A 22,742-nucleotide genomic window follows, 5' to 3' on the forward strand; every position below is an offset into this window, starting at 1 on the left:
TCTTCCTCTCCTGCTTCTTCAAAGTCCAATTTTGGCTTCCTTAGAGCGTCACAGGGAATACCATGGCTTTCATGATTCTGATCTCTGTAGATATAGACACATGACAGCATTTGGACATCTTTTCCAAGACCTTCCTGGCTGCTCTGCCAAGTGCTCATCTGTGGCATATTTCTTGACCGCTGGTTCCTTTACTGTTGATGGTGGATGATGGTTGATGGTTATAATACTGCAAAGAATTGGATTAAAATTGATGTCTGCATGGCCAGCATCAAGGAGGCTTTGCAGCTGCCAAATTGTCCTATATTTAACCACTGAAATTATAATATAGAATTGAGTTACATTTGGATCCAACCTTTCTTTCTGTTTTATATCCAGAACCCTTTGAGGAAACGGACTGAGAAGCAACCTGGCACTAACTTCTTCAGGGACCTTCCAGAAATGAATCTGGTGCTTGAAGCTGGTTCTCTCTGGTTCTAGTCCAATAACCACTATGGCCTATAGCTCTCACCCTGCACTGGGTAGTTTATGGATTATGGGAATCCAATGGAAAGGTGAAGGAGGAGTTGGCAAACTCCCAGTAGTCTGTTTCCATTATAACAGTCCAGGAGCAAAGATGATTTTCTTTCTCTTGTAGTACGTGCAAGCTGAGAATGACCCAAATGATGCTATTATATTTTTCCTCTCTGCATTCCGGACCTCATGCACTGCATTTAAGTTCAATGAATTAATTATCTTGGCAGGTTGTCTTTAGCCTCCTTCCCCCTCTTTGTAGACGTTGTAGGAGGAGAGCCACGTTAGTCTATGATAGTAAAAAAACCAGGAGGAGTCTGGGAATGTGTTTCCTGACTCACAGATTTGGTTCCAAGGCTGAAGCTAATCTGGAGCTTAGAACTTCTGCCTCTGAATCAAATTTGTGAGTCAGCCAAAACTCCCCCAGGCTCCTCCTGATTCTTTGGCTTCCTTCTTGGTTTCTCAGCTGGGTGTGGTGGGGTGGGGTGGGGAGAAGACATTTATTGCTGAACTGTCAAGAAGGTTGCATTGTCAGCCCTCTCTGGAGAATCTGAATTCTGTGCTCCACATTCAGTGTTTAACCTTTTAGAAATTTGGATGACAACGCTTTGGGGAAGGGGGCCCAAGACCTCAAGGAATCCCACTGGAAGCTTTCTTATGTCTGGGCTCACCTACTGGGCTATGGCATGATTCCTTTAAATCAGGATTTATTGAAAAAGTTACCATGGAGTGTGATATATTATCATCATGGCTAGGTTTATCTGACAGGTTCAGCTCAATCCAAATAAATTACACGGTGATGTATAAACTGGAAGAAGCTGTCAGGGTTTGTTCTGGAAGATTGTTCTACCACCTTCAACACTGGAGAGGAGCTTTGGTCAACCAGCTGCCCTCCATTTGGCTTGGACTTCCAAGCCCATAGTCCCCAGCCACTGACAAGCCCATGATCCTCAGCCACTGGCAAAGAAGAAGAGGCATAGAGAGCCATGGGTGGGGGTGTGGAAACCTGGATTTCATCATTAGAAGGGGGATAAATAGACAAACTCTATGATGTCTTAATATGATGGCCTGGATCTCACTCTATGTTAAGACAAGGGGGGCTCCCACAACCTGGTGTACTGCAACCCAGCCAACCAACCAGCCCACCCCATTTTAGCCCAATCAAAACCAGAAACCCAGTTGTTTCTAGACTGGTTCTACTTTCAAATAACACTTCTGGATAATTTGGAGTTACTTACCTTCATGAGTCCAGCTTGTCTCATATGAAGATGGAAGAGAGAGGGTGAACACCTGAGCTTACACCCCTCTTTCATTGGTTTGCATGGAGTCAGGAGCTTAGAATGTCCTCACAGGTTTTTATTTCATTTTTCTTCTTACACAAGTGTGCAGGAATGTATTGAGAAAGAGTGGAATGAGAGAAAATCCAGCCATCAAAACTCTACAAAGGGGTGTGGGCCAAGATGGCTGCTGATTATCTACCAGGAAGAGTTTTGGACTGTCTGCCACTACATCATCAGCTATTTCTCCCCGCCGCAGCATGTGGATAGTGGCAGAAATCACCATTATCTGGAACTACAGTATATGGAAGAGCTGAAGTAATGGATAAGAAGGATAGCTCAGTAACACAAATTGGGGAAAATTTGCTAAGGGGAAGCCGCACAGGAACATAGAGAGATTGCTGGGAGAATCCCCACAACATGCTTGAGTAAAATAAGAGTTGGATGAGTATGGTTCAGCGTGTTGGGGGAATTCAAGACATAGATTGAGAGGATAAGCAATCTGGGTTGGAGAACTGCATTTGGCTGTCAAACGTTACTTGAAACTCCCTTGACTTGGTAACCACAAGGGCAAGAACGCTGATTTAAAAACAAACACCACAAGGAAGAAATAGTTGATTCTCAGCTTTATCTGCATTCTCCAGTACTTAGTCAAGCAAAACATAACTGTACACGTTTTATGTTACAAAAGCTTGTATTGAGCTCGACAGACAGGGTGGTCCACATACTTCCAGAAGGGCTGATACTGATCCACGCCATTGAGGAATACCGGAAATCACATCTCTCTGGAAGTCACAGAAAGGATGACTATTCCTCTTTGCCTTACACAAGAAGGTCCAAAATGGCTTCAAGGGATCCTATATACAAGTAAAAGAACTGGATCTGGTATGAAACAAAGATTTTTGATAGGTATACTGGAAATACTGCTCCCAGATTGGATACAGGACACTCACTGGCATATTGTAATAACAAGAGGAGGAGGAGGAGGAGGAGGAGGAGGAGGAGGAGGAGGAGGAGGAGGAGGGTATGTGTGTTTCAGCTGTTGAGTAAGAACAGATGAAAAGTACATTTGATACTAATGATGTGGTTCTTCTTCTTTCTTTTCCATTCTTCTGTTCCTGAAGACTCTTGAACCCCCATCTCTACATCTCAACAGTATTCCAGAAAAACAGATCAGGTCCTTGTCTGGGGTTTGGGGAGAGATGTCCTCCCCGCAACCAGTCCAGCCTCTCCCTGAAGGCTTAGCCTTGGAGCCAGAGGAGGGACAAGGCGAGGGGGGCAGTAAAGCTCAGGGCACCCAACTCGGCACTGGCTGCCTGCCCTGCTCCCACATTGCACAGATCAGTGTAACAGCAGTAGTCGGGGTGACTCTCGCCAATTCCGTCCGGCTCAGAGGGCACGCAATTTTTGGAGCAAGATTTGCTAACCGTGATATTTCCAAAAAAGGGGTAGCCTGGAAGACATCAGAATTATCAAAGTGTAAGAGATGGGGTGAGGGGGGGGGAAGGGAAAAATCCAAGAATGGGGTTCTGCCACAAGTTTAGAACACTCAGCCCCTTGCCCTCAATGTTGCTTAGGCCATAGGAAGAAAGACCTGGAGGTGCCAACTGGCTCTGAATCTCTCCCCAAGCTCAGAAGGTCATGTCCTGCCCAGCTCAGGGAAAACAGTAAAGAATCTCTGGGATCTTCTCACTGTCCATGGAGAATTTGATCTCTCTCTCTCTCTCTCTCTCTCTCAATCAGTCTTTCTATCATAAAACCATCACTCTATCATCTATCTTCATTTATCAGTCTATCAATCTTTTTACCATAAATCAGTCTCTATCTTCACTTATCAGTCTATCATAAATCTATCTCCTATCATCCATCCATCCATCCATCCATCCATCCATCCATCCATCCATCCATCCATCCATCCCATACCACCCAGCTCAATTAATTAACATACCACCCAGCTCAATTAATGGACTTAGATTGGTGTGTTGGTCTGCTTTATCTATAAATGAAAAGCTATTAAAAGGGATTGGCCTAGGCTTGATTATTGAATTACCATATCCTTTGGGTTTGCACAACAAACTAAGCCGCCTCTCTCTAAAAGAGAATATATGTAGTTCAGAGGTGAACTGTGGAGTCCTTGGTGCTCTCTGAGCTTGGTTGTTTGCTTGTAGATATTTCATCACCCAACGAGGCAACATCATCAGTGCTAGTGAGGGTGGGGTTGGCTCCCTGTCTATGTACAATTGCTTGCCCTGCCAGTGTTGGTGGGGTGTGGTTTTCTCCTTGGTAGTTCCTTGATTAGGGCATTGTTTTCTGCCTGATTGTTTGTGTGGTGTTAATCCCTGCTTAGCTGGGTATTGGTTGCTAGAGAAGATGTGTTCTGGACTTTTTGTTTCCTTCTTAGCTTTTTCATTGTCTTTTTGTCACCTCTCTTCTTCCCACCAACCCCAGCTAAACCTAACCAAGCTTAGCAGTTTGGGTAGCTGCAGGGGTGAAGTTTTTGACCCAGTTAAATGTGTTGCACACACCCGGCCCTTAGGGGTTAAATATTCATTTATCCAAAAAACAAAACAAACAACCCCCCCCCCCCCCACCAAGCCTTAAAATATTAGCTCAAACTCTTCACTGGCTAAGAAGTTAGGACTGAGTCAACCTGATATAATGGTCAGCCAAGCACATCCCCCCTCCCTTTAATCTGGAGCTTTCAGGTTTCCTTTTATGCTCCATCATTTACCCGAATCCCTAACAGGTTGGGACTCTCCCTTCCATGAAGGTGCCAGTTTCGTGCATAGTAAGGTCCCTTCCCATTGAAGTGAGCAGAAAATGCTCAGAATCTCAGCACCCATCAGCCACAGGGACAATGAAGACAGCTTTTCACTGGCGGTAATCATCAATGCAAACAGTCAAAGGTCAGCCCAGGAGCTAAATGAACAGGTGAGCAACATCTCACCTGAATCCACCGAGTGCACTGTTGTCTTGCACGCAGTTGCCTCCATAGTACAGTTGGTGATGGCCACACAGTAACCCACATCCATGGGCTCACTGCAGGTGTAACACTGCAAAGAGAGAACTACAATGCAAGAGAAGAACATCAGGATCTCCAGGATGATATCTCCATTTCCACCTCGAGCGGGAGTGAGATTCACATCGTGACAACCCGGTGAAGCTTTGCAAGACAGCCTAAGCAAGAGAACTTTGCTGCACATGATTTCAGTTCCAGTCTGTCTATCATAACTGGAATCAGCCTGTGAGGTTCCATCTTGGAATAAATATTCTTCAAAGCCATACCCATGTGAAGCACAGAGAAAACTTGAATAACTTGTAAGACCTGCATCAGAAACCCATGTCGAATGGGGTATTGCAAATTATATCAACAGAGATGGCAGATGGAAAAGTCTTGAAGAAAGTGGAAAGGTAAGGCTTCGTTAGGTGAGCTTGAGAACATCTCTGTGCATTGCTGATAAACAAGAAAAGCTACTCAAGGAGCAGGGAGGCTGTTTCTCGGGCAGCTAAGTCTGCAACTTACCTGTGAGTAAGCATCTTGTGTTCGTGGCGACTTTCTTTTAAACTGGCATGCAGCAGATTCTCTGCAAATCACCCTGGCTGAGTTCGCTCCATACTTTTAACTAGGCTAAGTTTAGATGGGACAACCCTTTTCTATTATTAAGGTAATGTAAAAAGAGCTGTTTCCCCCCCCCCCCATGGATTTGCATTGTGCTCTGTACATTCTTCACAAACCCCACACATTGATCCTCAAAGAATTTGAACCCAGGGACCGGTTATAAGTGTCCAACCTGAAAAGGTTTCATGCTCTTTTCTCACAAACATCTGACCCTGATTCCTTCCAAATGTTTCCAGCAAAATAACTGAAAGAGTGTTTGTACGTGTTGCTATTCTTAAGCAACTGGGAATCAGATAATTTTGCCAGTCTCCTGCACATTAGCTGCAAAGTTCCTAACGATGTTTTTAAGCACTCTTGCAAAGATCTAAAAATAAACTCAAATCATCATCATCATCATCATCATCACCATCCAAAGTATTTTTCTATTAGCATCAACTAGATCCTACCATGCAAAAATTACTTCTGAGGCACCATAAAGCATTTTCCCCACCCTGTGAAGAACCAATTGGCCATAGCTCCCTTGTGCAAGGTTCAGTGTCTCTTCTCTTTACATGGTCCAACCCAAATATTTCTCAATGGAAACTGTTCTTACCAAGGTCTACAGATGCTGCAAAAGTCAGCCAGGTAGCAAGGAAAGCTTTCATCGTGGTCGAAAACTGCCTATACACCTGCAGCCCTTTCTGGATCTGAGCTCAACAACGCAGTCAAGGAGAACAGGTTTGCTCAGTTAGCAAGAAGATGACCTCCTTTGGGCACAGCTCCACCTCCTGCCTTCCTCTTCCCCTCCCTGTTCTCTTTTCTTTTCTTTTTAAAGCATGGGATTGCTAAAAAAGAAAAGGAACAGAGTGGGAGAAAGGAGTTTGGTCAGCAGAGCTTGTACCAGAATGGATATGAGCTTGAACCTTCAAAGGTGGTGAGAAGCTCCTTGGTTGAGAACCATGTGGAAAGATCCATGTCTGTAGTGCCTTTTTAGGAGGGGTGGGCAAAATGCACCCAACTGGATTGAAAATTCAATCTAATTTGATGTTCCCATTCATTGGACGTCTTCAAGTGGATGCTTTAATTTGGGTTCCAGCCCGGAGCAGAGATGGACTCTGTGGTTCCAAGCACCTCTTCCCAATCTAAGATCTGAATTAATAAGGAAAATAAATCACAGCCCATTGTGGACTTTGAATCAGTGCAGATTTGGATCATTAAAATGTATGGGCACGTGCATGGAAAATCTCTGAATCGGATCAATTTTCCCAATTGATTTGAATGTTCAGACCAAAACAGACCAATTAACTCCCCCCTTTGTGTGCGTGCTTCTCCAGCAATCTGAAGAAAGGATTTGATATGCCAGATTTGGTTGGGACTTAAATCCATTTGAAGGGGTCCAAATCAATTTGAAACCCTGAATATTCCCACCCGCCAATCATTCAGCTTTCAGTGCTTCAAAAGCAGTTTTATGTCAACCATTCATGCCGTGTCGCTGGTGAACAAAAGTTTTCTTTTCTTTTTAAAGCATGGGATTGCTAAAAAAGAAAAGCAAGGAAAGATAAGAACCTTCATGCTGGAGATTATTCTGGGTTTGCTTAGCTTGGCTGAGCATCTTTCTGTAGTAAATGCAGAGGTGAAGAAAGAAGGATTTTGCCCTCCCCCCATTGCTTACAGAAATATGTGGGGGGGGGGGGCTGGGGGAGAGGAAGAACAATATCAACAAGAAAAAGAATTCCTTTTCTTCTGAGTCTCCAACTTTGGCCAATATTAGAGAGGAACCTGGTCGGATCTGTGTGAATAAAATTTCCTCCATTCAGAGCTTCCCTCTTAAACAGACACATTTATTAGTTTTCTTGGTAACAAGGCAAACATGATTTTCCATTACTTTTTTCAAGGATATTTTCTCCGTGATATTGCAACCCAGAGAAAAGCTCTCATCACTGAGATTCCCACTTGGTCCCCTATCCAGGTACTAACCTGATTTGAGTGTGCTTGCCTGTTGAAATCAGCCAGGTTTAGTTCAACTCCTCCCTGCTACTGTGGGCAAACCAATAAAGCAATTTGTATTTATTCTGACGAATTTCGCACCACCACTCAGAGTTCAGGAGCTTACAGATTAAATTAAAATTTGATAGAGGACATTTCCTCCTCCTCTTCTTCTTCTCCTTCTTCTCCCCCCTTTTCCTGCAGGCGTTGGGTGGGTTTCAAGCCCTCTTGCTTTGCATCAGATTCTCGAAAAGTATGGAGATAGGAGGAAGAAATCTTTCTCCTAACTTTTTCTTAGCAGCATAAAGCCAGAGGCAGTTCACGAGGGCATCTTCCCTGGAGTTGATTTCTCCTCTCTTCAAAGCAAAAACCAAACCAGCCTGAGATTCAAATCAGGACCTTCTTGTCTCCTCAGGAATTTTCTTAGACGTGAGATTGGAGAAGTCTCCTTGAAAAGCATCTTTCTTAATTGCTGTGGCTTACCTCTTTATCTAGAAACAGCAGTGCAGATAATATCTTCCGGATGATTAACAGAAGCAATGATAGGAATTACAGCAGTTTCCCCCAATCTGATGCTTTCCAGATGTTGAGAAACTGCAGCTGAAACAGCATACTAAGAATTCCAGGAGTTGCAGTCCCCATAAAACTTTGGAGCAGTCTGGATTAAAAAGCAGAATGAAAGACATCAAGGAAGGGATGGGCAACTGTTGAATGGTTGGAGAACTCACCTAGCATTTGGGGATAATCAAGGGCCACCCCAGGCGAGGAGGCTAAGTGGATAGAACCAGGGTTTTTAAACTCCATCTGCCCAGGTTTTGGTTGGGGTGGGGTCAGGGGTTCCTTTCTTTGATAAATTGTGTTAAAACTAGTGTAGGATGCAAGTTATTTCTCTGTGTGGGTTTCCACTACAAGGTGACAGGAAACCGTGGAACCAGTTCTTGGCAACTGTAGTCAGAGGTGATTCTGGGCTTCAAAAAACTGAGAATCCACCACTTTTAATGGAAGAAGTAGATGGAGAAGAAAGACAAATGGGGGAAGCAGGAGAATGAAAGGCAGGAAGATGGTTGAGATAGGGAATCAATTTATTTTATTCTTATTTTAACATAATCCAATCTAATTTGCACTTCCCAGACAAATGCATTGACTGGAAACACAATTATCCTTTGCATTTGCTGAATTACATTTAAAAAGGTCTGTACGTTATAGGTAATTCTATAGTGAGCAAAAGGCATATATTAGGGAAAATTGCTTGTAAAAACATGTACACCTGAGGGGAAAATTTGCCTACAAATGTTTGTGCAGACTTTTATGTTTTAATTGCCCTGATGATGCAGAAACAGACTGAAATGATCTTGCGGCTGAATAAAACGTGAACCTAGCTGAAAATGAAATCATGAGCTGTGTCTGCTTGGGGGCAGCAAGGCAGAATGGGCAAAGCGGACTCACCTCTGAGTGGACAGAACTCTCTCAAGTTACTGCAAGATGAAAGATGAATTTGAGGCTTGATGCAAATAAGGGCAAGAATTTATGAGCAGAAATCTTTAAAAAACCATGGGGTGGGGACGATTAAGCCAAACTGAGCCTCATGCCATGCAAGAACCAAATCAAAACATCTCACACCACACCCCCTTCTGTTTTGGGAAGACACTGCAACATGAGACGGGAATTTGCGGTACTCTCAGAAATCAAGCATTTGTGGCAATGAATCATTAATTTCTTTTCTTTTCTTTTTTCTTTTTGATGATCCTGAATGACTTGTAAAGTCATGGTGAATTACTGAGCTAGTCAGCTGCTTTTCACACTCTGTTTACAAGAACGTGTTTCTGAGAGATGACACGAAAGCTCAAAGAAAGGAGCAGGTGTGTGAACCTGTGATAGGTGTGGCTTTCTTGAGAGGCACTGTTTTGTCTTAATATATCTTTGGAGTGCCCAGCCTTCTAAAAACTGAAGAATGTCTTTGTTGCAGAGCCTAAAAAGAAATGTCATCTCAGGACAAAATTTTCTGAAGTGAAGTTGGCCAACAGCAAGCAAGAGTTGCATCATCATCTTCTAATGGTAGAACCTCCAGAAGTTTGGACTCTGCCTTTTATTTGAAGTGAAGATCTTTAAGGAGCTAAGAAGAATATTTCAGTTAAATATACCAAAAGAGCATCAGCCATGCTACAGAGTTGAAAGGATGGGCTTCATAAAGACAACTAAAGAAGTAAAGACTCTCATGAGTTGAGCTTGATTACTGGTGACTTCATTGACATGTCTATGTTGCTTTCTTGGCAGCGACACAGAATTCCCTTTCTACTGCTTTCTTCTGGACTTTTTTTTCAACTTCCCACTCCAGCCTACACCTCTGGGATTTCCTGTCTCCCATGTAAGGGTTAACCAGGTCTGATCCCTGCTTAACTTATTCTGAACTCAAAATCTTAGTTAAATGCTACCACCTGCCAAATATTACCAGGCCACGAAAGCTGAGAGACCCAAGGATGGAAAGGTGGGAGTAGAGAAACACTTCCAGTCTTCATAAGTGGTCAGGATTCCATGTTGCCCTCCAGGTGTTCTTGGATTATAATTCCCATCAGTTTCAGCCAATAAGGTCAATGAAGAGAGGTGATGCCTCAAAACAACACAAGGAACACATATTATCCATCTGTGCTGGAGAAGCTGGTCTTTCACATAGCAGGACCCCAACTGGAGATGGTTGTGAATTTCAAACTGCTAGAGGTTTGATGTTAGTTCCTTTCCACTGACCCACACACCAACCCACCTTTCCCAACAGTCTCTGATTTCTATCATTCCAGAAATTCCAGAGAGCCAGTTACATCTAGTGGTGAAAGCACCAGGCTAGAAAGCAGGAGACAATGAGTTATAGTCCTGCCCTAGGCATGAAAGCCACTGGGTGACTTTGGGTCAGTCCCTCTCTCTGAGCCTGACTCACCTCATAGAGTTGTTATGGTGGGGAAAATAGGAGGAGGAAGGAGTATTGAGGTATGTTCGTTGCCTTGAGTTATTTATAAAAAATAATAAAGGTGGGATAAAAAAAAAACCTTTGAAGAGAATGCCACCAATTTTCCAAGAACTGCATTTTTTGTCCTTAAACCCTTGCATGCAAGACATTTTAGCTCACCAAGTGATCAGGCTCCGTAGAGAAGTCAGCTGCAGTGCTAATTACAGCTTCAGGACTCACTGAACTTCTCTTTCCAAAATATATGCTGAAGAATCAGTGATGGAGACAACCAAGTGCTGTCTTCAGAAGAAGTGGCTCTAGGCTGATAGACCAGGGTCATAATTTCCTAGGTCTTGGAGCTCTGAAACTGCAGTCTTATCTCTGCAGCCTTGGGGAGAGATTGTGCAACAGGTTCAGCCAAACTTAGTTCACTCCACAGTTTAAAAGAAGTCAAATGAGTGTTTTTCCAGAACAGAAGTTACCTTCCTTCCCAATTTGTTTCAAGAAGACAGTTTATAAGGAGAAGTCAAATGAGTGTTTTTCCAGAACAGAAGTTACCTTCCTTCCCAATTTGTTTCAAGAAGACAGTTTATAAGGAGAAGTCAAATGAGTGTTTTTCCAGAACAGAAGTTACCTTCCTTCCCAATTTGTTTCAAGAAGAGATGGGACAATGACTGGAGCAAACAACTTATTTGGTTCTTGACCTAACAGCTGTGTCTGATATTAATCTGTAATCTGCTGGGAACAAAGTACCTCAGAAGAACTGTGGGACCATAAGAAGAACATGGTTGGGCCCAGCCAAATACTCTTCATGTCTTTGTTAGAAGCCAACTGAGGTATCCCTGGGAAGCCCACCTATTCTTACAATCTTTCTCAATCTGGTGCTGTCCAGAAACATGGACATCAACTCCCAGAATCTTCTGGCTATGTACTCTGAGAGTTGAAGTCAACATTTATAAGGACAAGAGGTTGTAGAAGGCTGAGTTACTACAAGAAGTCAATAGAAGTACTCAGTTATGTTAAGCATGGAACATGGAGCAGTTATGTTAAGCGTGGAGCAAGGGGAAAAAAAGAAGACTAGAATCACATATGGCTTTAACTTCAGGTATAACATTTTCAGAGGAACAATTGTATGTGGCAATGTACTTTTTCACATTTTATTAAAAGCTGTTTATTTAATGGAGGAGGGTAGGGCCAGGTCTCATCATACAGAAAGAACAACAGTTGAAATCAAACAGTCCAGTTAATCATACTAGGCTTCTTGGAAGTTTTCTTATGGACATCTGCTGGTGGAATCCCTTTGGGCTTGTTGCAGAAATACCCCACCACCCACTTCCACTTCAGATCCATTCATCTACTCAGTCAGGGCATGAATTAAAAGTCTCCAAAACTTATGATGGGTCTACAGTGTTTTGGTCAGAAGCACAAGGACACATTATGTAACATTCCCCAGTGAAAGACCCCCAATACACATACAAGCCAGTTTACCTAGTCAGTTTCACACAAGGCATTGCGAACACTGCAGTCCCCCAATCCACATTTGCTTATTTGCAGATTTCTAAGCAAGTGGAAAATCCCCCAAAAGTTTGCACATGAATATAATAATGGTATTTCCATAGCAACCTACTATGGAACCCCCCCAAAAGTTTGCACATGAATATAATAATGGTATTTCCATAGCAACCTACTGTTCACCACACCCAAAATGCACCCTTACACTTGTGTAAACGTAGCAACCTTGCTTAAATATTCCTTGTTGTTTCAGCTAATTCTGCATCTTAATAATAATGAGGTCTGTTTGGCTAAACCCCTTTTTTAGGACTAAGTTTCTCATGAGGCTCCCACCTTCCTCTGGGTTGATCCATCTTTTACAGGCTGGAAGTCAACAACTAGTTCAGCTGACCACCGGATTGCCAAGAAGGTCTGCATAAGAAACCGGATCTGATCCAAGCAAGGCCCTGAGTTCACCCAGAAAACAGCCCATGTAATCATATCCGTTCATTTGCTATCCATTTTAATCCATCGGTGGAAAAATCTGTTGTAGGACCGTCACATTTCTCTTTAAGGATTGTGGTGGAAATTTTATATTTCTGTTTTTACATTGGATTCTTGTTTTACCCCTGGACATCTTGGGTTTTAGAAAGGAACAAGCCTACCCTCCTATTTTTTTCCCTTCTTGTTTCTCTACCCTTGAATTCCCCACCTGGCTTTTCTGCTGTTATTCCAGTGCATCTTCAACTTTATTGGATCTTCCCCCACTGTTGAGGAAATGAAGTCTCTCAGGTAGAGCTCAGCTAAGATTGATCTTTACTTAACAACAAGTACTGTGTACATTGTTTGAAAATCTCCCTGTTTACACACCTCAAGACTTTTGTTAAGTCCTTGGAAGTACTGAGAATCTTGCACTTTTCTGAAGCACTGTTAAACTCTTGACTGTCAAAGTTCACCTGTCATTGCTTCTATGATTTCCTCTCCTTTGTTTGCATTGCCCTATTGATATGCATAAAAATCTATGCTCTACTGAGAAGGGTGTAGCACGGTAAAGAGAATTCTCCTAATTCTGGAATTTAAAATAAAGTATCATTGCAGTAGAAGAGAAAATCTGTAGCTCAGGGTTGAGTTGTGGAGTTTTTGGTGGTCTCTGAGCTTGGTTGTTGGGTTACAGATGTTTCATTACCTAACATTGCACTGACGATGTTCCCTAGTTGGGTAATGAAACATCTACAAACCAAGAACCGATCTCAGAGACCACAAGAATTCCAAAATATAATTGCTTTTTGCTCTGTCCGCAAGTGCTGCTAATTTCATTCACTGCAGACAGGCATCACCCCCAAGAAACTGCGGTGGAATTAGTTGAAACTAGGAGAACTACGGTACTAGGAGCTGCAACACAACGTTGTAGTATGAAGTACTTCCATCCAGCATTTCAGCTTGGTTTTGCTTTTCTACACTGCCTCTTCTGAGCCTGCTCAGGCCTCGTGGAATTTGCTTATTTATCTAAGGATATCAGATCATGGTTAAAATGCTGGCTTGGGTCTGAAAAGATCCAGTGCGAGTCTCTAATTGACCAGAGAACAGAGTGCAATTTAGGGCTAGTCTCTCTCAGGTCAACCTACTTCACAGGGTTGCTGTGAGAATACGACAATTCACTTCCCACCTGCCCCATATTTGCCGCCTTTGAGCTCCCTGAGGGCTAGCAGCATCTAAATACTACAATATATCCATCCACAAAATATTTATTGCTCTACTAGCAGTGCCCTCTGAGTGGTCTCCACTCCAGTTCCCTTGCCTTGCCTTAAATGATGCCCCTTCCTGTGAATGATGGAGTTTCCGTTTGACTCCCACTGCCTGCCTTTTCTGCAAATCTGGGGGAATGTGGCTGTTTGGGTGGGAATATGAAAAAAAGTTACAAGAGGCAAGATCAAACTTTCCCCTTGGGGAATGAGTTGGGCAGGGGGCTGGTTTCAATGACCTTCAAGGTGTTCCGAAAGGGGAACAGTGGCAAAAGAATTGGCAGAGGGCTGAGACAGCGGATGACAGCCTCCCTGGGAGTTTGGACCTGGCCCAATGGTGCTTCAGGGATGGGAGTGTTGGCATTCACCTTTCTGGGCTTCTGTTGACAATAGCTGGGTTGGGTGCTTCTCCTCCCTGCAAGCAGCACTGGGCTTCTGAAAGGGAGAATTAAAGGATCAAGAGAGCCCTCCTGGGCATGGTGATAAAACTGAGAGCATGTGATAGCACAGGGAAGGCTTCTCAGAGATTTGCTGGTCAGCTTGCATTTTTCCAAATCTCCCAGGCAGAACATCCTCTCTCCTCCCTCTGGGCTTACGCAATGCTGCACGCTTGCATCCCGTGTCGGTCTGAACCATTCTGGCTGTGAGAAGAATAGAGCTGCCAAGGGGCAACGCGAGGCAAAAAAGTAATTCGGGCTGGTCTTTGAGCCTAGCAAATCCTCATGTCCACCCAGCAGAAGGGTTCGGTTCAGCTCAAATAGTCTTGCATAGATGGGTCCAAGACCTTAACCACTACACCACACCATCTCTCCAGCTTCTCTGTCATTCCAAGGGACCCTCCCTTGATTGGAAAAGCTGCGAATGGGGAGAGAACTGAGGTGGGAAGCGTGTAACAAGAACACAGAAGGTGTGAACATTGTGATGTGGCAGTGAAGGTGTTGGAATGGGGAGACCCAGGTCTTGCCCCCCACATGGAAGCTCTGGGGCATTTGGGACTAGTCCCTCCCTCTTAGCCTAACCTACCTCACAGGGTTGTGGCTGTGGGAAAAAGTAAAAGGAGCCAGTGCTACATACAGAGTTGGGAATTCTTGAATAGAAAGACTGGGTAGGCATAGATAGATAGATAGATAGATAGATAGATAGATAGATAGAGATGAGATGAGATGAGATGAGATGAGATGAGATGAGATGAGATGAGATGAGATGAGATGAGATGGGCAGATGAACCATGGGTCAAATACTTCAGCAAGCAGCTGTATTGGGTGATACTACCTCCCACCTCCAGAAGCAAATTCCCCTTGCAGCTGATACTCAAGATCTGCATTGGCACTTGAGAACAAATCCCTCCCCTTTAATGGCATGCTCCAAAGTGCTCTACTCCTGACCACGTGCAAAGTACCAAGCATTTAGTTTGCAGACACACCCGTTGCTGAACTGTGTGCATGAGCAAGGCTGAATCCCCCAAATTCCCAATTTAAGAGCTGCAGGGATCCATTCCTAACCACAACGATGATAAAGTAGGGAATGTGCCTGGTGATGTTGTAGTGCAACAAAGGGATGGAGTTCGCATCATGACATTACTACACACTTGGTCACTTTCCCTCATCTCTCTCCCGTGGGTGCTATCTGAAGAGGCTGATACTAATTCATCTCTTGTTTTGGGGAAATGCCTTGCTGGAAATCATTGCCAAGGTGATGGTCAACCCTAAATAAGTCACGCGAATTTGCTACCTAGGTTGTAGAATGTTTTAGAAAATAATCTTTCAAAGGTATTTTTGGGGGGTTGCATCGCTAGGCCACATTGAGGTTCCTCCCTCTCACAACCTCTTATTCTACCGTTAATTGCCTGAAGGTCTGTGAACTCCTAATTACTCTTGGAAATGTTGGATTCCAACTTCATGGATATTCCTGTTGTTCAATTTGATCTGATTGTAACATGACCCTACAACCTAGACCAGTGTTGTCCAAACTTGGCCACTTTAAGATGAGTGGACTTCAACTCCCAGAATTCCCCAGCCAGCATGGGGAATTCTGGGAGTTGAAGTCCACTCATCTTAAAGTGGCCAAGTTTGGACAACACTGACCTAGACTGTTAAAGCCTCTGCTAATGGTGGCCCAGTTTGATTCCTATAGAAACCAGCTTCTCATTGGCCAGAACCAAATTAAAGTGAGCATCCATACAGAAGATGACTTGCGAGGATGTCTGACGCCCTAACCACATGAGCACCAAAACTTGGTTTACAATTCCCTTCTGTATGCCAGGTAGCCCCAAATAGCTCCCATATCCCATATGTTTTTAATTAAGGTTTTATGTATTTATATATTTTATGCTTTTAATGTTTGTTGTGAATCGCCCAGAGTTCCCCCACTGGGGGGAGATGGGCAGCTGAAAAACTAACTAACTAACTAACTAACTAACTAACTAACTAACTAACTAAACAAATAAATATCCCCAATAACAGACAATAAGTGATTGAATCCCATGATTGCTTTATAACAGATCAATGCATTGAAGTCCTAGTCAGTCATTTTAAATGTAGCCTTGGTTGGAAATTTAGATTCTGCTTTTCTTTGGCCTAGCTACATGGTGCCCCACCATCTTGCCCCTCACAGTACACTGCCAAGAATAATGCAGGCAAAGCTGATGAAAACCACCATCACCATCTGGGTGCAGTTGGGTCGGAAGGCGGAGATGCCACCAGCGTTGCAGAGATCGGTGGAGCAGCAGGAGATATTTCTTTTGCCCAGGAAGAAGTCCTTATAGTACATATTGCAGGATGAAACACATTCCTTAGAGATGATGTTGAGGAACCCCACTGTATCTGGAAAGAAGATTGGTATGGTTATTGATGATGCCCAGAAGGAACATAGACTGTGGGACTCCTATCCATCTCACCTATCCAACCCACCTAAAGGCATCCCTCCGGATGATGGGCATTGACAACAGTAACTCCCCAAAAAGGTGGGGCAGGATTTGTAAACTGTGATGGAATGGAATTATGAAGGCCAAGCTCAGGGAGATAAGTATTTTCTTGGGAAGATTGATGTCAGGCCTAGCCCAAGGAACTCCAAGAGACCATGCAAATTCAGTCCAGCTATGTTTATTAGCTACAACCTCTAGCAAGAATCTTCCCAGACTAAAACCCCAGCTCCCAAAGTCCTCCAGCCACAACAGTGTGAATTCCTTAGGGAGGTGCCAGTCTCACCCTCTTGTTCCTCCCACGCGGTTCCGGTGAGCTAAGAAAATGCTTATCTCCCTGAGCTTGGCCTTCATAATTCCATTCCATCACATAAACCCAGAGGAAGAAGAGGGTTGAGACCCCCACTTTTTGTCCTACAGGCTCAGCCCTGTCATTATGGACACATGCAAATATTTATATATTTACGCCCTACTAGACTCCTATTTCCAAGGCGCAAGGCAAGATCACTTGTTTTTGGGCAGAGATTACAAGGGTATACAGTGGTACCTCGAGTTACGAAGGCCCCTCCTTACGAATTTTTCGAGATGCAACCAGCTCTGGCCCCAAAAATTTACCTCAACTTGCGAACTCTGCCTTGAGTTACGAACCGGATCCGCGGCCATTTTCCCTGCTGCCACGCGGTCGCGGCTTCCTGTGGGTGAGATCGCGGTAGCAAGGAGAGGCTTGTGGTGAGGCTCTCGGTGAGGCTTGTGGTGTGTTTTGTGGCATTTGGAAGGTGTTTGGTGTGCTTGTCAGCATGGCTCCAAAGAAAATGCAGAGCAGGCTTGGCAAGAATAAGGCTTTGAAGAAAAAAGTGACGATCGAACTTAAGAAGGACATTATAGAAAAGCATGATCGTGGTATTCGTGTGACTGATCTGGCCTTGGAGTACAAGATGGCGAAGTCGACCATCTCGACTATTTTCATGTTTTTGTGGTTTAAAAATAAAATGCATATGTTTCAGAACTGTTTAACCGTATGTATTTACATTGAACCTTATGGGGAAATTTGCCTCGTGGTGCGACCAAATTCGGAGGGCGGAACGGATTAACCATATTTACACTGAACCTTATGGGAAAATTTACCTCGAGTTGCGACCAACTCGAGTTGCAACCAGAGTCACGGAACGGATTAAGTTCGTAACTAGAGGTACCGCTGTATATTCTAACAATGATACAATCTGCTAAAATATTTTCCCAAAAGCCGATTACAGATGCTATACAGATTCAGAAGAATGTGTCTTGGATGGTCTGGATGGGGAAACCAAGCTGGTCAGGCCAATTTTACGTGTCTTTAAAGCTCTCATCTGCTCTCAGATAGATAAGTCAGAGTATGCAGGGATCTCCGGAAATCCCATAATGTAATGACATTTGAAATATGAAGAATGTGGGGCTGTCTAGATTGAATAGCTCACTTTCCTCCATTGCTGGACAACCTTATAATGTTTCAGCTTCTCTGACTGATTGGAGTAGAGAAATAGGTGTAATAATGGAGAGAGGAAAGGGATATGGTTGAAGAAGAGGAGGAAGAAGAAGAAGAGGAAGAGGGAAGGAGAAGGAGGGAAGTAGAAGAAGGGAAGAAGGAGGATGAGGAAGAGGAGGATGAGGATGAGGTAGGAAGATGAGAAGGAAGAGGAAGAGGGGGACAGTAACAACAGAAGGGAGGTCAACACTTGGCCATATTTCTGCAGTTGGGGTATGTGTTTATGTATGCATTTAGTGCAGACATTAAATGAGGAGTTGACAACAAGGAGACTCTAAATCAGTGTTTCTCAACCTTGGCAACTTTAAGATGTGTGGACTTCAACATGGCTGGCTGGGGAATTCTGGGAGTTGAAGTCCACACATCTTAAAGTTGCCAAGGTTGAGAAACACTGCTCTAAATGCTTTGGACTACAGTTCCCTAATCCCAGACCACTGAAACCTATCAGATCATTTGTCCAGCCAGATCACTGTTGCCTCCATGATGGGTCGCCAACCTTTCACTGGGGGCTCCGTTTTCTCCCTGCTAGTCCTGATCCACAGCAGGCGGGGGCAAGATGCAGTCACACCCTATGATGGGGGCAAGACTTAGAGATTTGGGGTCCGTTTTTAAAGACCTTTCTAACGGCTATGTAACGTGCATATCAGCCGGTAAAAATACCTTTCTTCTTTGGGTGTGGATCCAAAAGCAGTCCCCAGGAAAGTAACCTTTCATTTTTATTATTTTTTATTTTTGCAATATACAAAGCAAGAGGAAAATGCTGCAGAAAGAAGACAGAGGGAAACACTTTGCAATTGGCTTACTGATCACATCTGTTTTGCACGCTCTCGCCTGTTCCTTGCAGATTACCGCTGTTTTGCAGTTGTCAATGTTGAATTGTGTGTTGCAGGTGTAACACCTGAGTGAGCCATCTGCAAGGGAAGACATGTTTTTATAGGAAGAAGGAATAGGGCAGGAAAGTCAGCCTCCTTGGCTAAAAGAGGGAGGCATTCAGCTGGAGGCTGTTCTCAGCAGTTTATTGCTGTCAGAAACAAACTCCAGGAGGGATTTTAAAACAGCAACAACAAAAAACCCCCCACAATTTATGCGGGTGTTTAGTGCTATAAGAAGGGGACACGTGATCCCTTCCTTTGGTTTTAGCCTAGTTTGGTGTTTTAGTTGTGCAATTCCCGCCTTGGCTGCATTTGCTTCCTCGAAGTTCAGAAAGATACACGTTGCCCGGTTTTACAGCAAGGTGATTCATGTTCATCCAGGTGATGCATGAATCTGCCTCCGAGCAACAGAGGCGAACTGCAATAAAGGAGACAGTTGCACTGAGTCATAGGTTTAACCCAGCCACTCAATATCACACGGGATATCTTTTAAATCTCTGACTTTAACAAGTACTGTATGTGTGTGTGCCTTTGAGTCAGTTTTGAGTCCTGGCAACTGCCTGGACAAGTCCCTGCAGTTTTCTTGGCAAGATTTCAGAAGTAGTTGGCCATTGCCTCCTTCCTAGGGCTGAGAGAGAGGGACTGGCCCAAGGCCACTCAGATGGCTTCGTGCCTAAGGTGGGACTAGAACTCAGGGTCTCCCAGTCTCTAGCCCAGTGCCTTAACCACTATACCACACTGGCTCTCCTTAACAAGAATAGTACTTAGTTTTTTGCAAGAGGCACGCACAAAACCACAGAGTCGGGAAGGCCTTAGGGGTCATTTAGTTCAGCCCCTTGCTCAATGCAGGACCTACTAGATTATCTTTGACAAATGACCACACAGCTTTTAATTTTTATTAAAAGAGAGAGCAGGAGAAAACTGACAAAAGTTGCACTGAATGGAAAAATCATATTGGCTGGGGGAACCACCATCACTCTGTGAATGTACTTTTAAAAACCTACAATCAGGGCACCACTACTATAGCCAGTGAAGTCACTTGGCAGAACTTGTTTCCCAGAATTAAAAAAAAAAAAAATCCAAACAGAACGTGGCAAAAATAAAATAATAAAAAATAATTATTGCTTGCTAGCCCAAAACAGTGCAGTTTAGCTGGTCTGTTTTTGGCTGGCAAGCAAGCAAGCAAGATGTTCTCTCCTGATGTCTGAGCATGTGCAATGAAATCATTTCACAAGCACCACCTGGCAGCCATATTGCAATGCAGGCAGATAAAGGAGGAGCTTGTATAGTGATGTCACTGAGAGGAATGCCTTTCCATAACTTGAAACCCACGTAGCTGCAGACCCTCCTGTCTACAATATTCAATTGCTGTCTGTTTTAATGCTGTCCCCAGTGAGTGGTAGATGAAGTAATTATTTTCCCAAGGCTTTTGCTGTTCTCAGAATCTTGCAGTCCACTGAAAAATATGGATTTCTGGGAAGAAAATGATTCTATTTCCTTTCTTCACTTAGATTATACTCCCTACCCCATTGCCAAATCAAAGCAAGGCAGGATTTAGCTTTCCCCAGCTGCACTCTGGCAGGATATGTAGTTTTCAGCTCTGAGAATTCCAGCCACCCTGAGCATTGCAGAGAGTTGAAGTCCACATATCTGGAAGGTGAGAGATTGTAGAAGGTCAGTGATGGCCTTGGAGTTATAGGGAACCTGGGTGAGAACATCAGTGCCCCTCCCCCATTTGTTAAAAATAATTGAACGGCCAGATGCGTCCAATTTTATTCTAAGATTGGTCAATCCATGATGTCACCCTGAAAGTACAGTGATCATAATTCATAGATGAAAGCTATCAATGAAAAGTCAGACTCTCTTTATCTTCCTTTTAAGCTTCCTCCTATCTTCAGGCAAGCTTCCCTTTTTATTTCCTGAATTATGCCAAAGTTGGGAGCATAATTGAAAATGGTGGTGTCCTTTACCCCTGACACAGTTTTGCCATGGATCCCATCTAGGAGGCTTCATTAACAGTGTGCTTGATAATGTGATCAAGGAGGGTAACTGTCTAGCTCTTAATAGCCACTTCAGGCTACTGTGGGCATGCTCCCTCCTATCCGGTCCTGGGAACTGCCCTCGAAGCCATTTTGGTCTGTTTGGCAGGAAAAACTGGGCCCAGCTTTTGGAGAGGCATCTGTGGGCATAATGCCTGACTGATGCTTTCAAAGTACTTCTCAGATTTTTTTACAGGCTTCTAAGAAACACAGGTTGAGCATTCCCTAGAAAGAGCACTAAGCTTGTTTTTTTTTTTTAAATGTGGGTTTAGCACTCTCTAGAAAGAGCACTAGAGCTGTGTTTTAAAACAGGCCCAGCTCTCTTTTGAAGGAGTGCTAGCAACGTGTTGCACAGAAGGTTGATTCAAACCAGGAAAGGGGGACAGGTTTTGCCACCTGTGTGTTGTTGGTTCTGACAACCTTGGGTGCATTATAGATTTCCTCTGCTTCTGACAACCAAGGGTTCCATGTGGTGTACCTAAGACTGCCTTTCTATACAATTTTGCATATTCTATGGGCTATTTCAGGTGCTGTGAACCACAGCCACTCACCTTGCAGGACCTGTTGAGGTCAGATCTTGCCTGCTGTCAATTGCTCCCTTTCTACTTCACACTGTACCCCCTTCTATGCAAATAAGCTAACTGATAGACCACAGACAAGAAGAAAAGGTGCAAGGTGAGGAAGAAAGAAATGCCCTGATCTTCCTAACAACCTGTCTTCTGTGCCTCTGGCTTGTCAGTCAGATTAGTCTAGCGCGCTTTTGAAAGTGTCCCCAAATCACTCAGACCACTGGTGTGGAGTTGAGGCACAGAATGAGGTGGGAGGGACTGGATGGGGTTTCTGGAAATACCCTAATCAACTTTCTGAATAACTACATATAAGATGGATGTAATTTTATAAGTTAGCAATGTTCCCCTCCATGACAGCCATTTTGGGACAGTGCTTCAAATGGGTGCCCACTGGCACTACAATGTGGCCAGTCCCCTCCCCCAATCACGAGTCAACCCTTCATCTCCTCTAGATATGCTCTCCCATTTCAAAGATAAAGATTAGCCTGAGTAGAATGAGAGAAATTTGTAGAAAGGAGTGCCCCAAATGAGCACAAGACACACATGAGGAAAGGGAAGGGTGGATTTGGTAAAGCTAAATTTCCCGGGGAAAACATTGCTGAAATGGAGAAAGAACACTTGGAAGACTCACTTGGCTGTACAAACAGGACTCCAGCCAACAGGAAGATCAGAACTGCTTTCATTATTCGTGGCTGGATCTGTTCTGCAGAGAATGGGATAGCGTCTCTCCACCTTGCTTGATAAGCTCTGGAAAATAACTGTTGGACCGTGTGTGGTTGGAAGGACCATCTAGAGCTCCAGTGGGTTCTTCCCATCACTCCCAGCACTTCTGTGACACCACCGTTCCTCCTGTTCAAGAATGCTTTGTGAACTGATGCTTCCCTGACCTTGCCTGAAATATCAGAGCTTTTAGGCAAGTGTAAACTAGCAGAACTAAGGAACGACAGAATGGTCTTCTCCCTCCTCTAAAGTATGGGTGAAATTTCTCCAGCTCATCTCTTAAGATGACAAATTCCCTTTCTCAGTCAAACCCACACTGTCATCTTCAGCTTAACTTGGTCCTTTAATTTCAACTCATGCAAATGCTGTCTGTCTGAATTCAATGGAGTATTATGATGAGGTGGGAGAAGACCTGAGGGCACCTAAATCTGAAAGTTTTTTCCTCAACCAACTTTACCTCAGAAACCTCAACAAGGGAAAAGCCCACAGGATTGTTGTGACTGCGGTTCTGTCAGGGAACAGCTAACAAATCGAAAGTCAGGGTCACTTAGTCCCAGG

General features: G+C 43.8%; 2 protein-coding genes across 2 annotated transcripts; both read right to left on the bottom strand.

Annotated features, from left to right (window-relative positions):
- Nucleotides 1–3,028: 3,028 nt before the first annotated feature.
- LOC148214732 (secreted Ly-6/uPAR-related protein 1-like) lies at nt 3,029–6,050 on the bottom strand. The gene is made up of 3 exons (XM_088149262.1): nt 5,999–6,050; nt 4,735–4,854; nt 3,029–3,240 (listed from the first exon to the last, which is right to left on the bottom strand). The coding sequence occupies exons 1-3, from the start codon at nt 6,048–6,050 to the stop codon at nt 3,029–3,031; spliced, it is 384 nt and encodes a 127-aa protein (XP_088005388.1).
- Nucleotides 6,051–16,149: 10,099 nt separating this feature from the next.
- PSCA (prostate stem cell antigen) lies at nt 16,150–22,147 on the bottom strand. The gene is made up of 3 exons (XM_025169912.1): nt 22,096–22,147; nt 18,788–18,895; nt 16,150–16,364 (listed from the first exon to the last, which is right to left on the bottom strand). The coding sequence occupies exons 1-3, from the start codon at nt 22,145–22,147 to the stop codon at nt 16,150–16,152; spliced, it is 375 nt and encodes a 124-aa protein (XP_025025680.1).
- Nucleotides 22,148–22,742: the final 595 nt, after the last annotated feature.

The sequence above is a fragment of the Python bivittatus genome, unplaced genomic scaffold (genome assembly GCF_059951505.1).
Source record: "Python bivittatus isolate LINGU-HERP-01145 unplaced genomic scaffold, Pbiv_v1 ctg000590_np1212, whole genome shotgun sequence".
Lineage (NCBI taxonomy): Eukaryota > Metazoa > Chordata > Lepidosauria > Squamata > Pythonidae > Python > Python bivittatus.

What these genes read in the sequence shown, in the direction of transcription:
- LOC148214732 (XM_088149262.1), bottom strand. Translation starts at nt 6,050, where the DNA reads ATGAAAGCTTTCCTTGCTACCTGGCTGACTTTTGCAGCATCTGTAGAC. An exon ending in TGCAGCATCTGTAGACCTTG is followed by an intron (nt 4,855 to 5,998) that starts GTAAGAACAGTT and finishes CTTGCATTGTAG; the next exon opens with TTCTCTCTTTGCAGTGTTAC. An exon ending in AGTGCACTCGGTGGATTCAG is followed by an intron (nt 3,241 to 4,734) that starts GTGAGATGTTGC and finishes GATGTCTTCCAG; the next exon opens with GCTACCCCTTTTTTGGAAAT.
- PSCA (XM_025169912.1), bottom strand. Translation starts at nt 22,147, where the DNA reads ATGAAAGCAGTTCTGATCTTCCTGTTGGCTGGAGTCCTGTTTGTACAG. An exon ending in AGTCCTGTTTGTACAGCCAA is followed by an intron (nt 18,896 to 22,095) that starts GTGAGTCTTCCA and finishes CTTCCCTTGCAG; the next exon opens with ATGGCTCACTCAGGTGTTAC. An exon ending in GTGCAAAACAGATGTGATCA is followed by an intron (nt 16,365 to 18,787) that starts GTAAGCCAATTG and finishes TCTTCTTTCCAG; the next exon opens with ATACAGTGGGGTTCCTCAAC.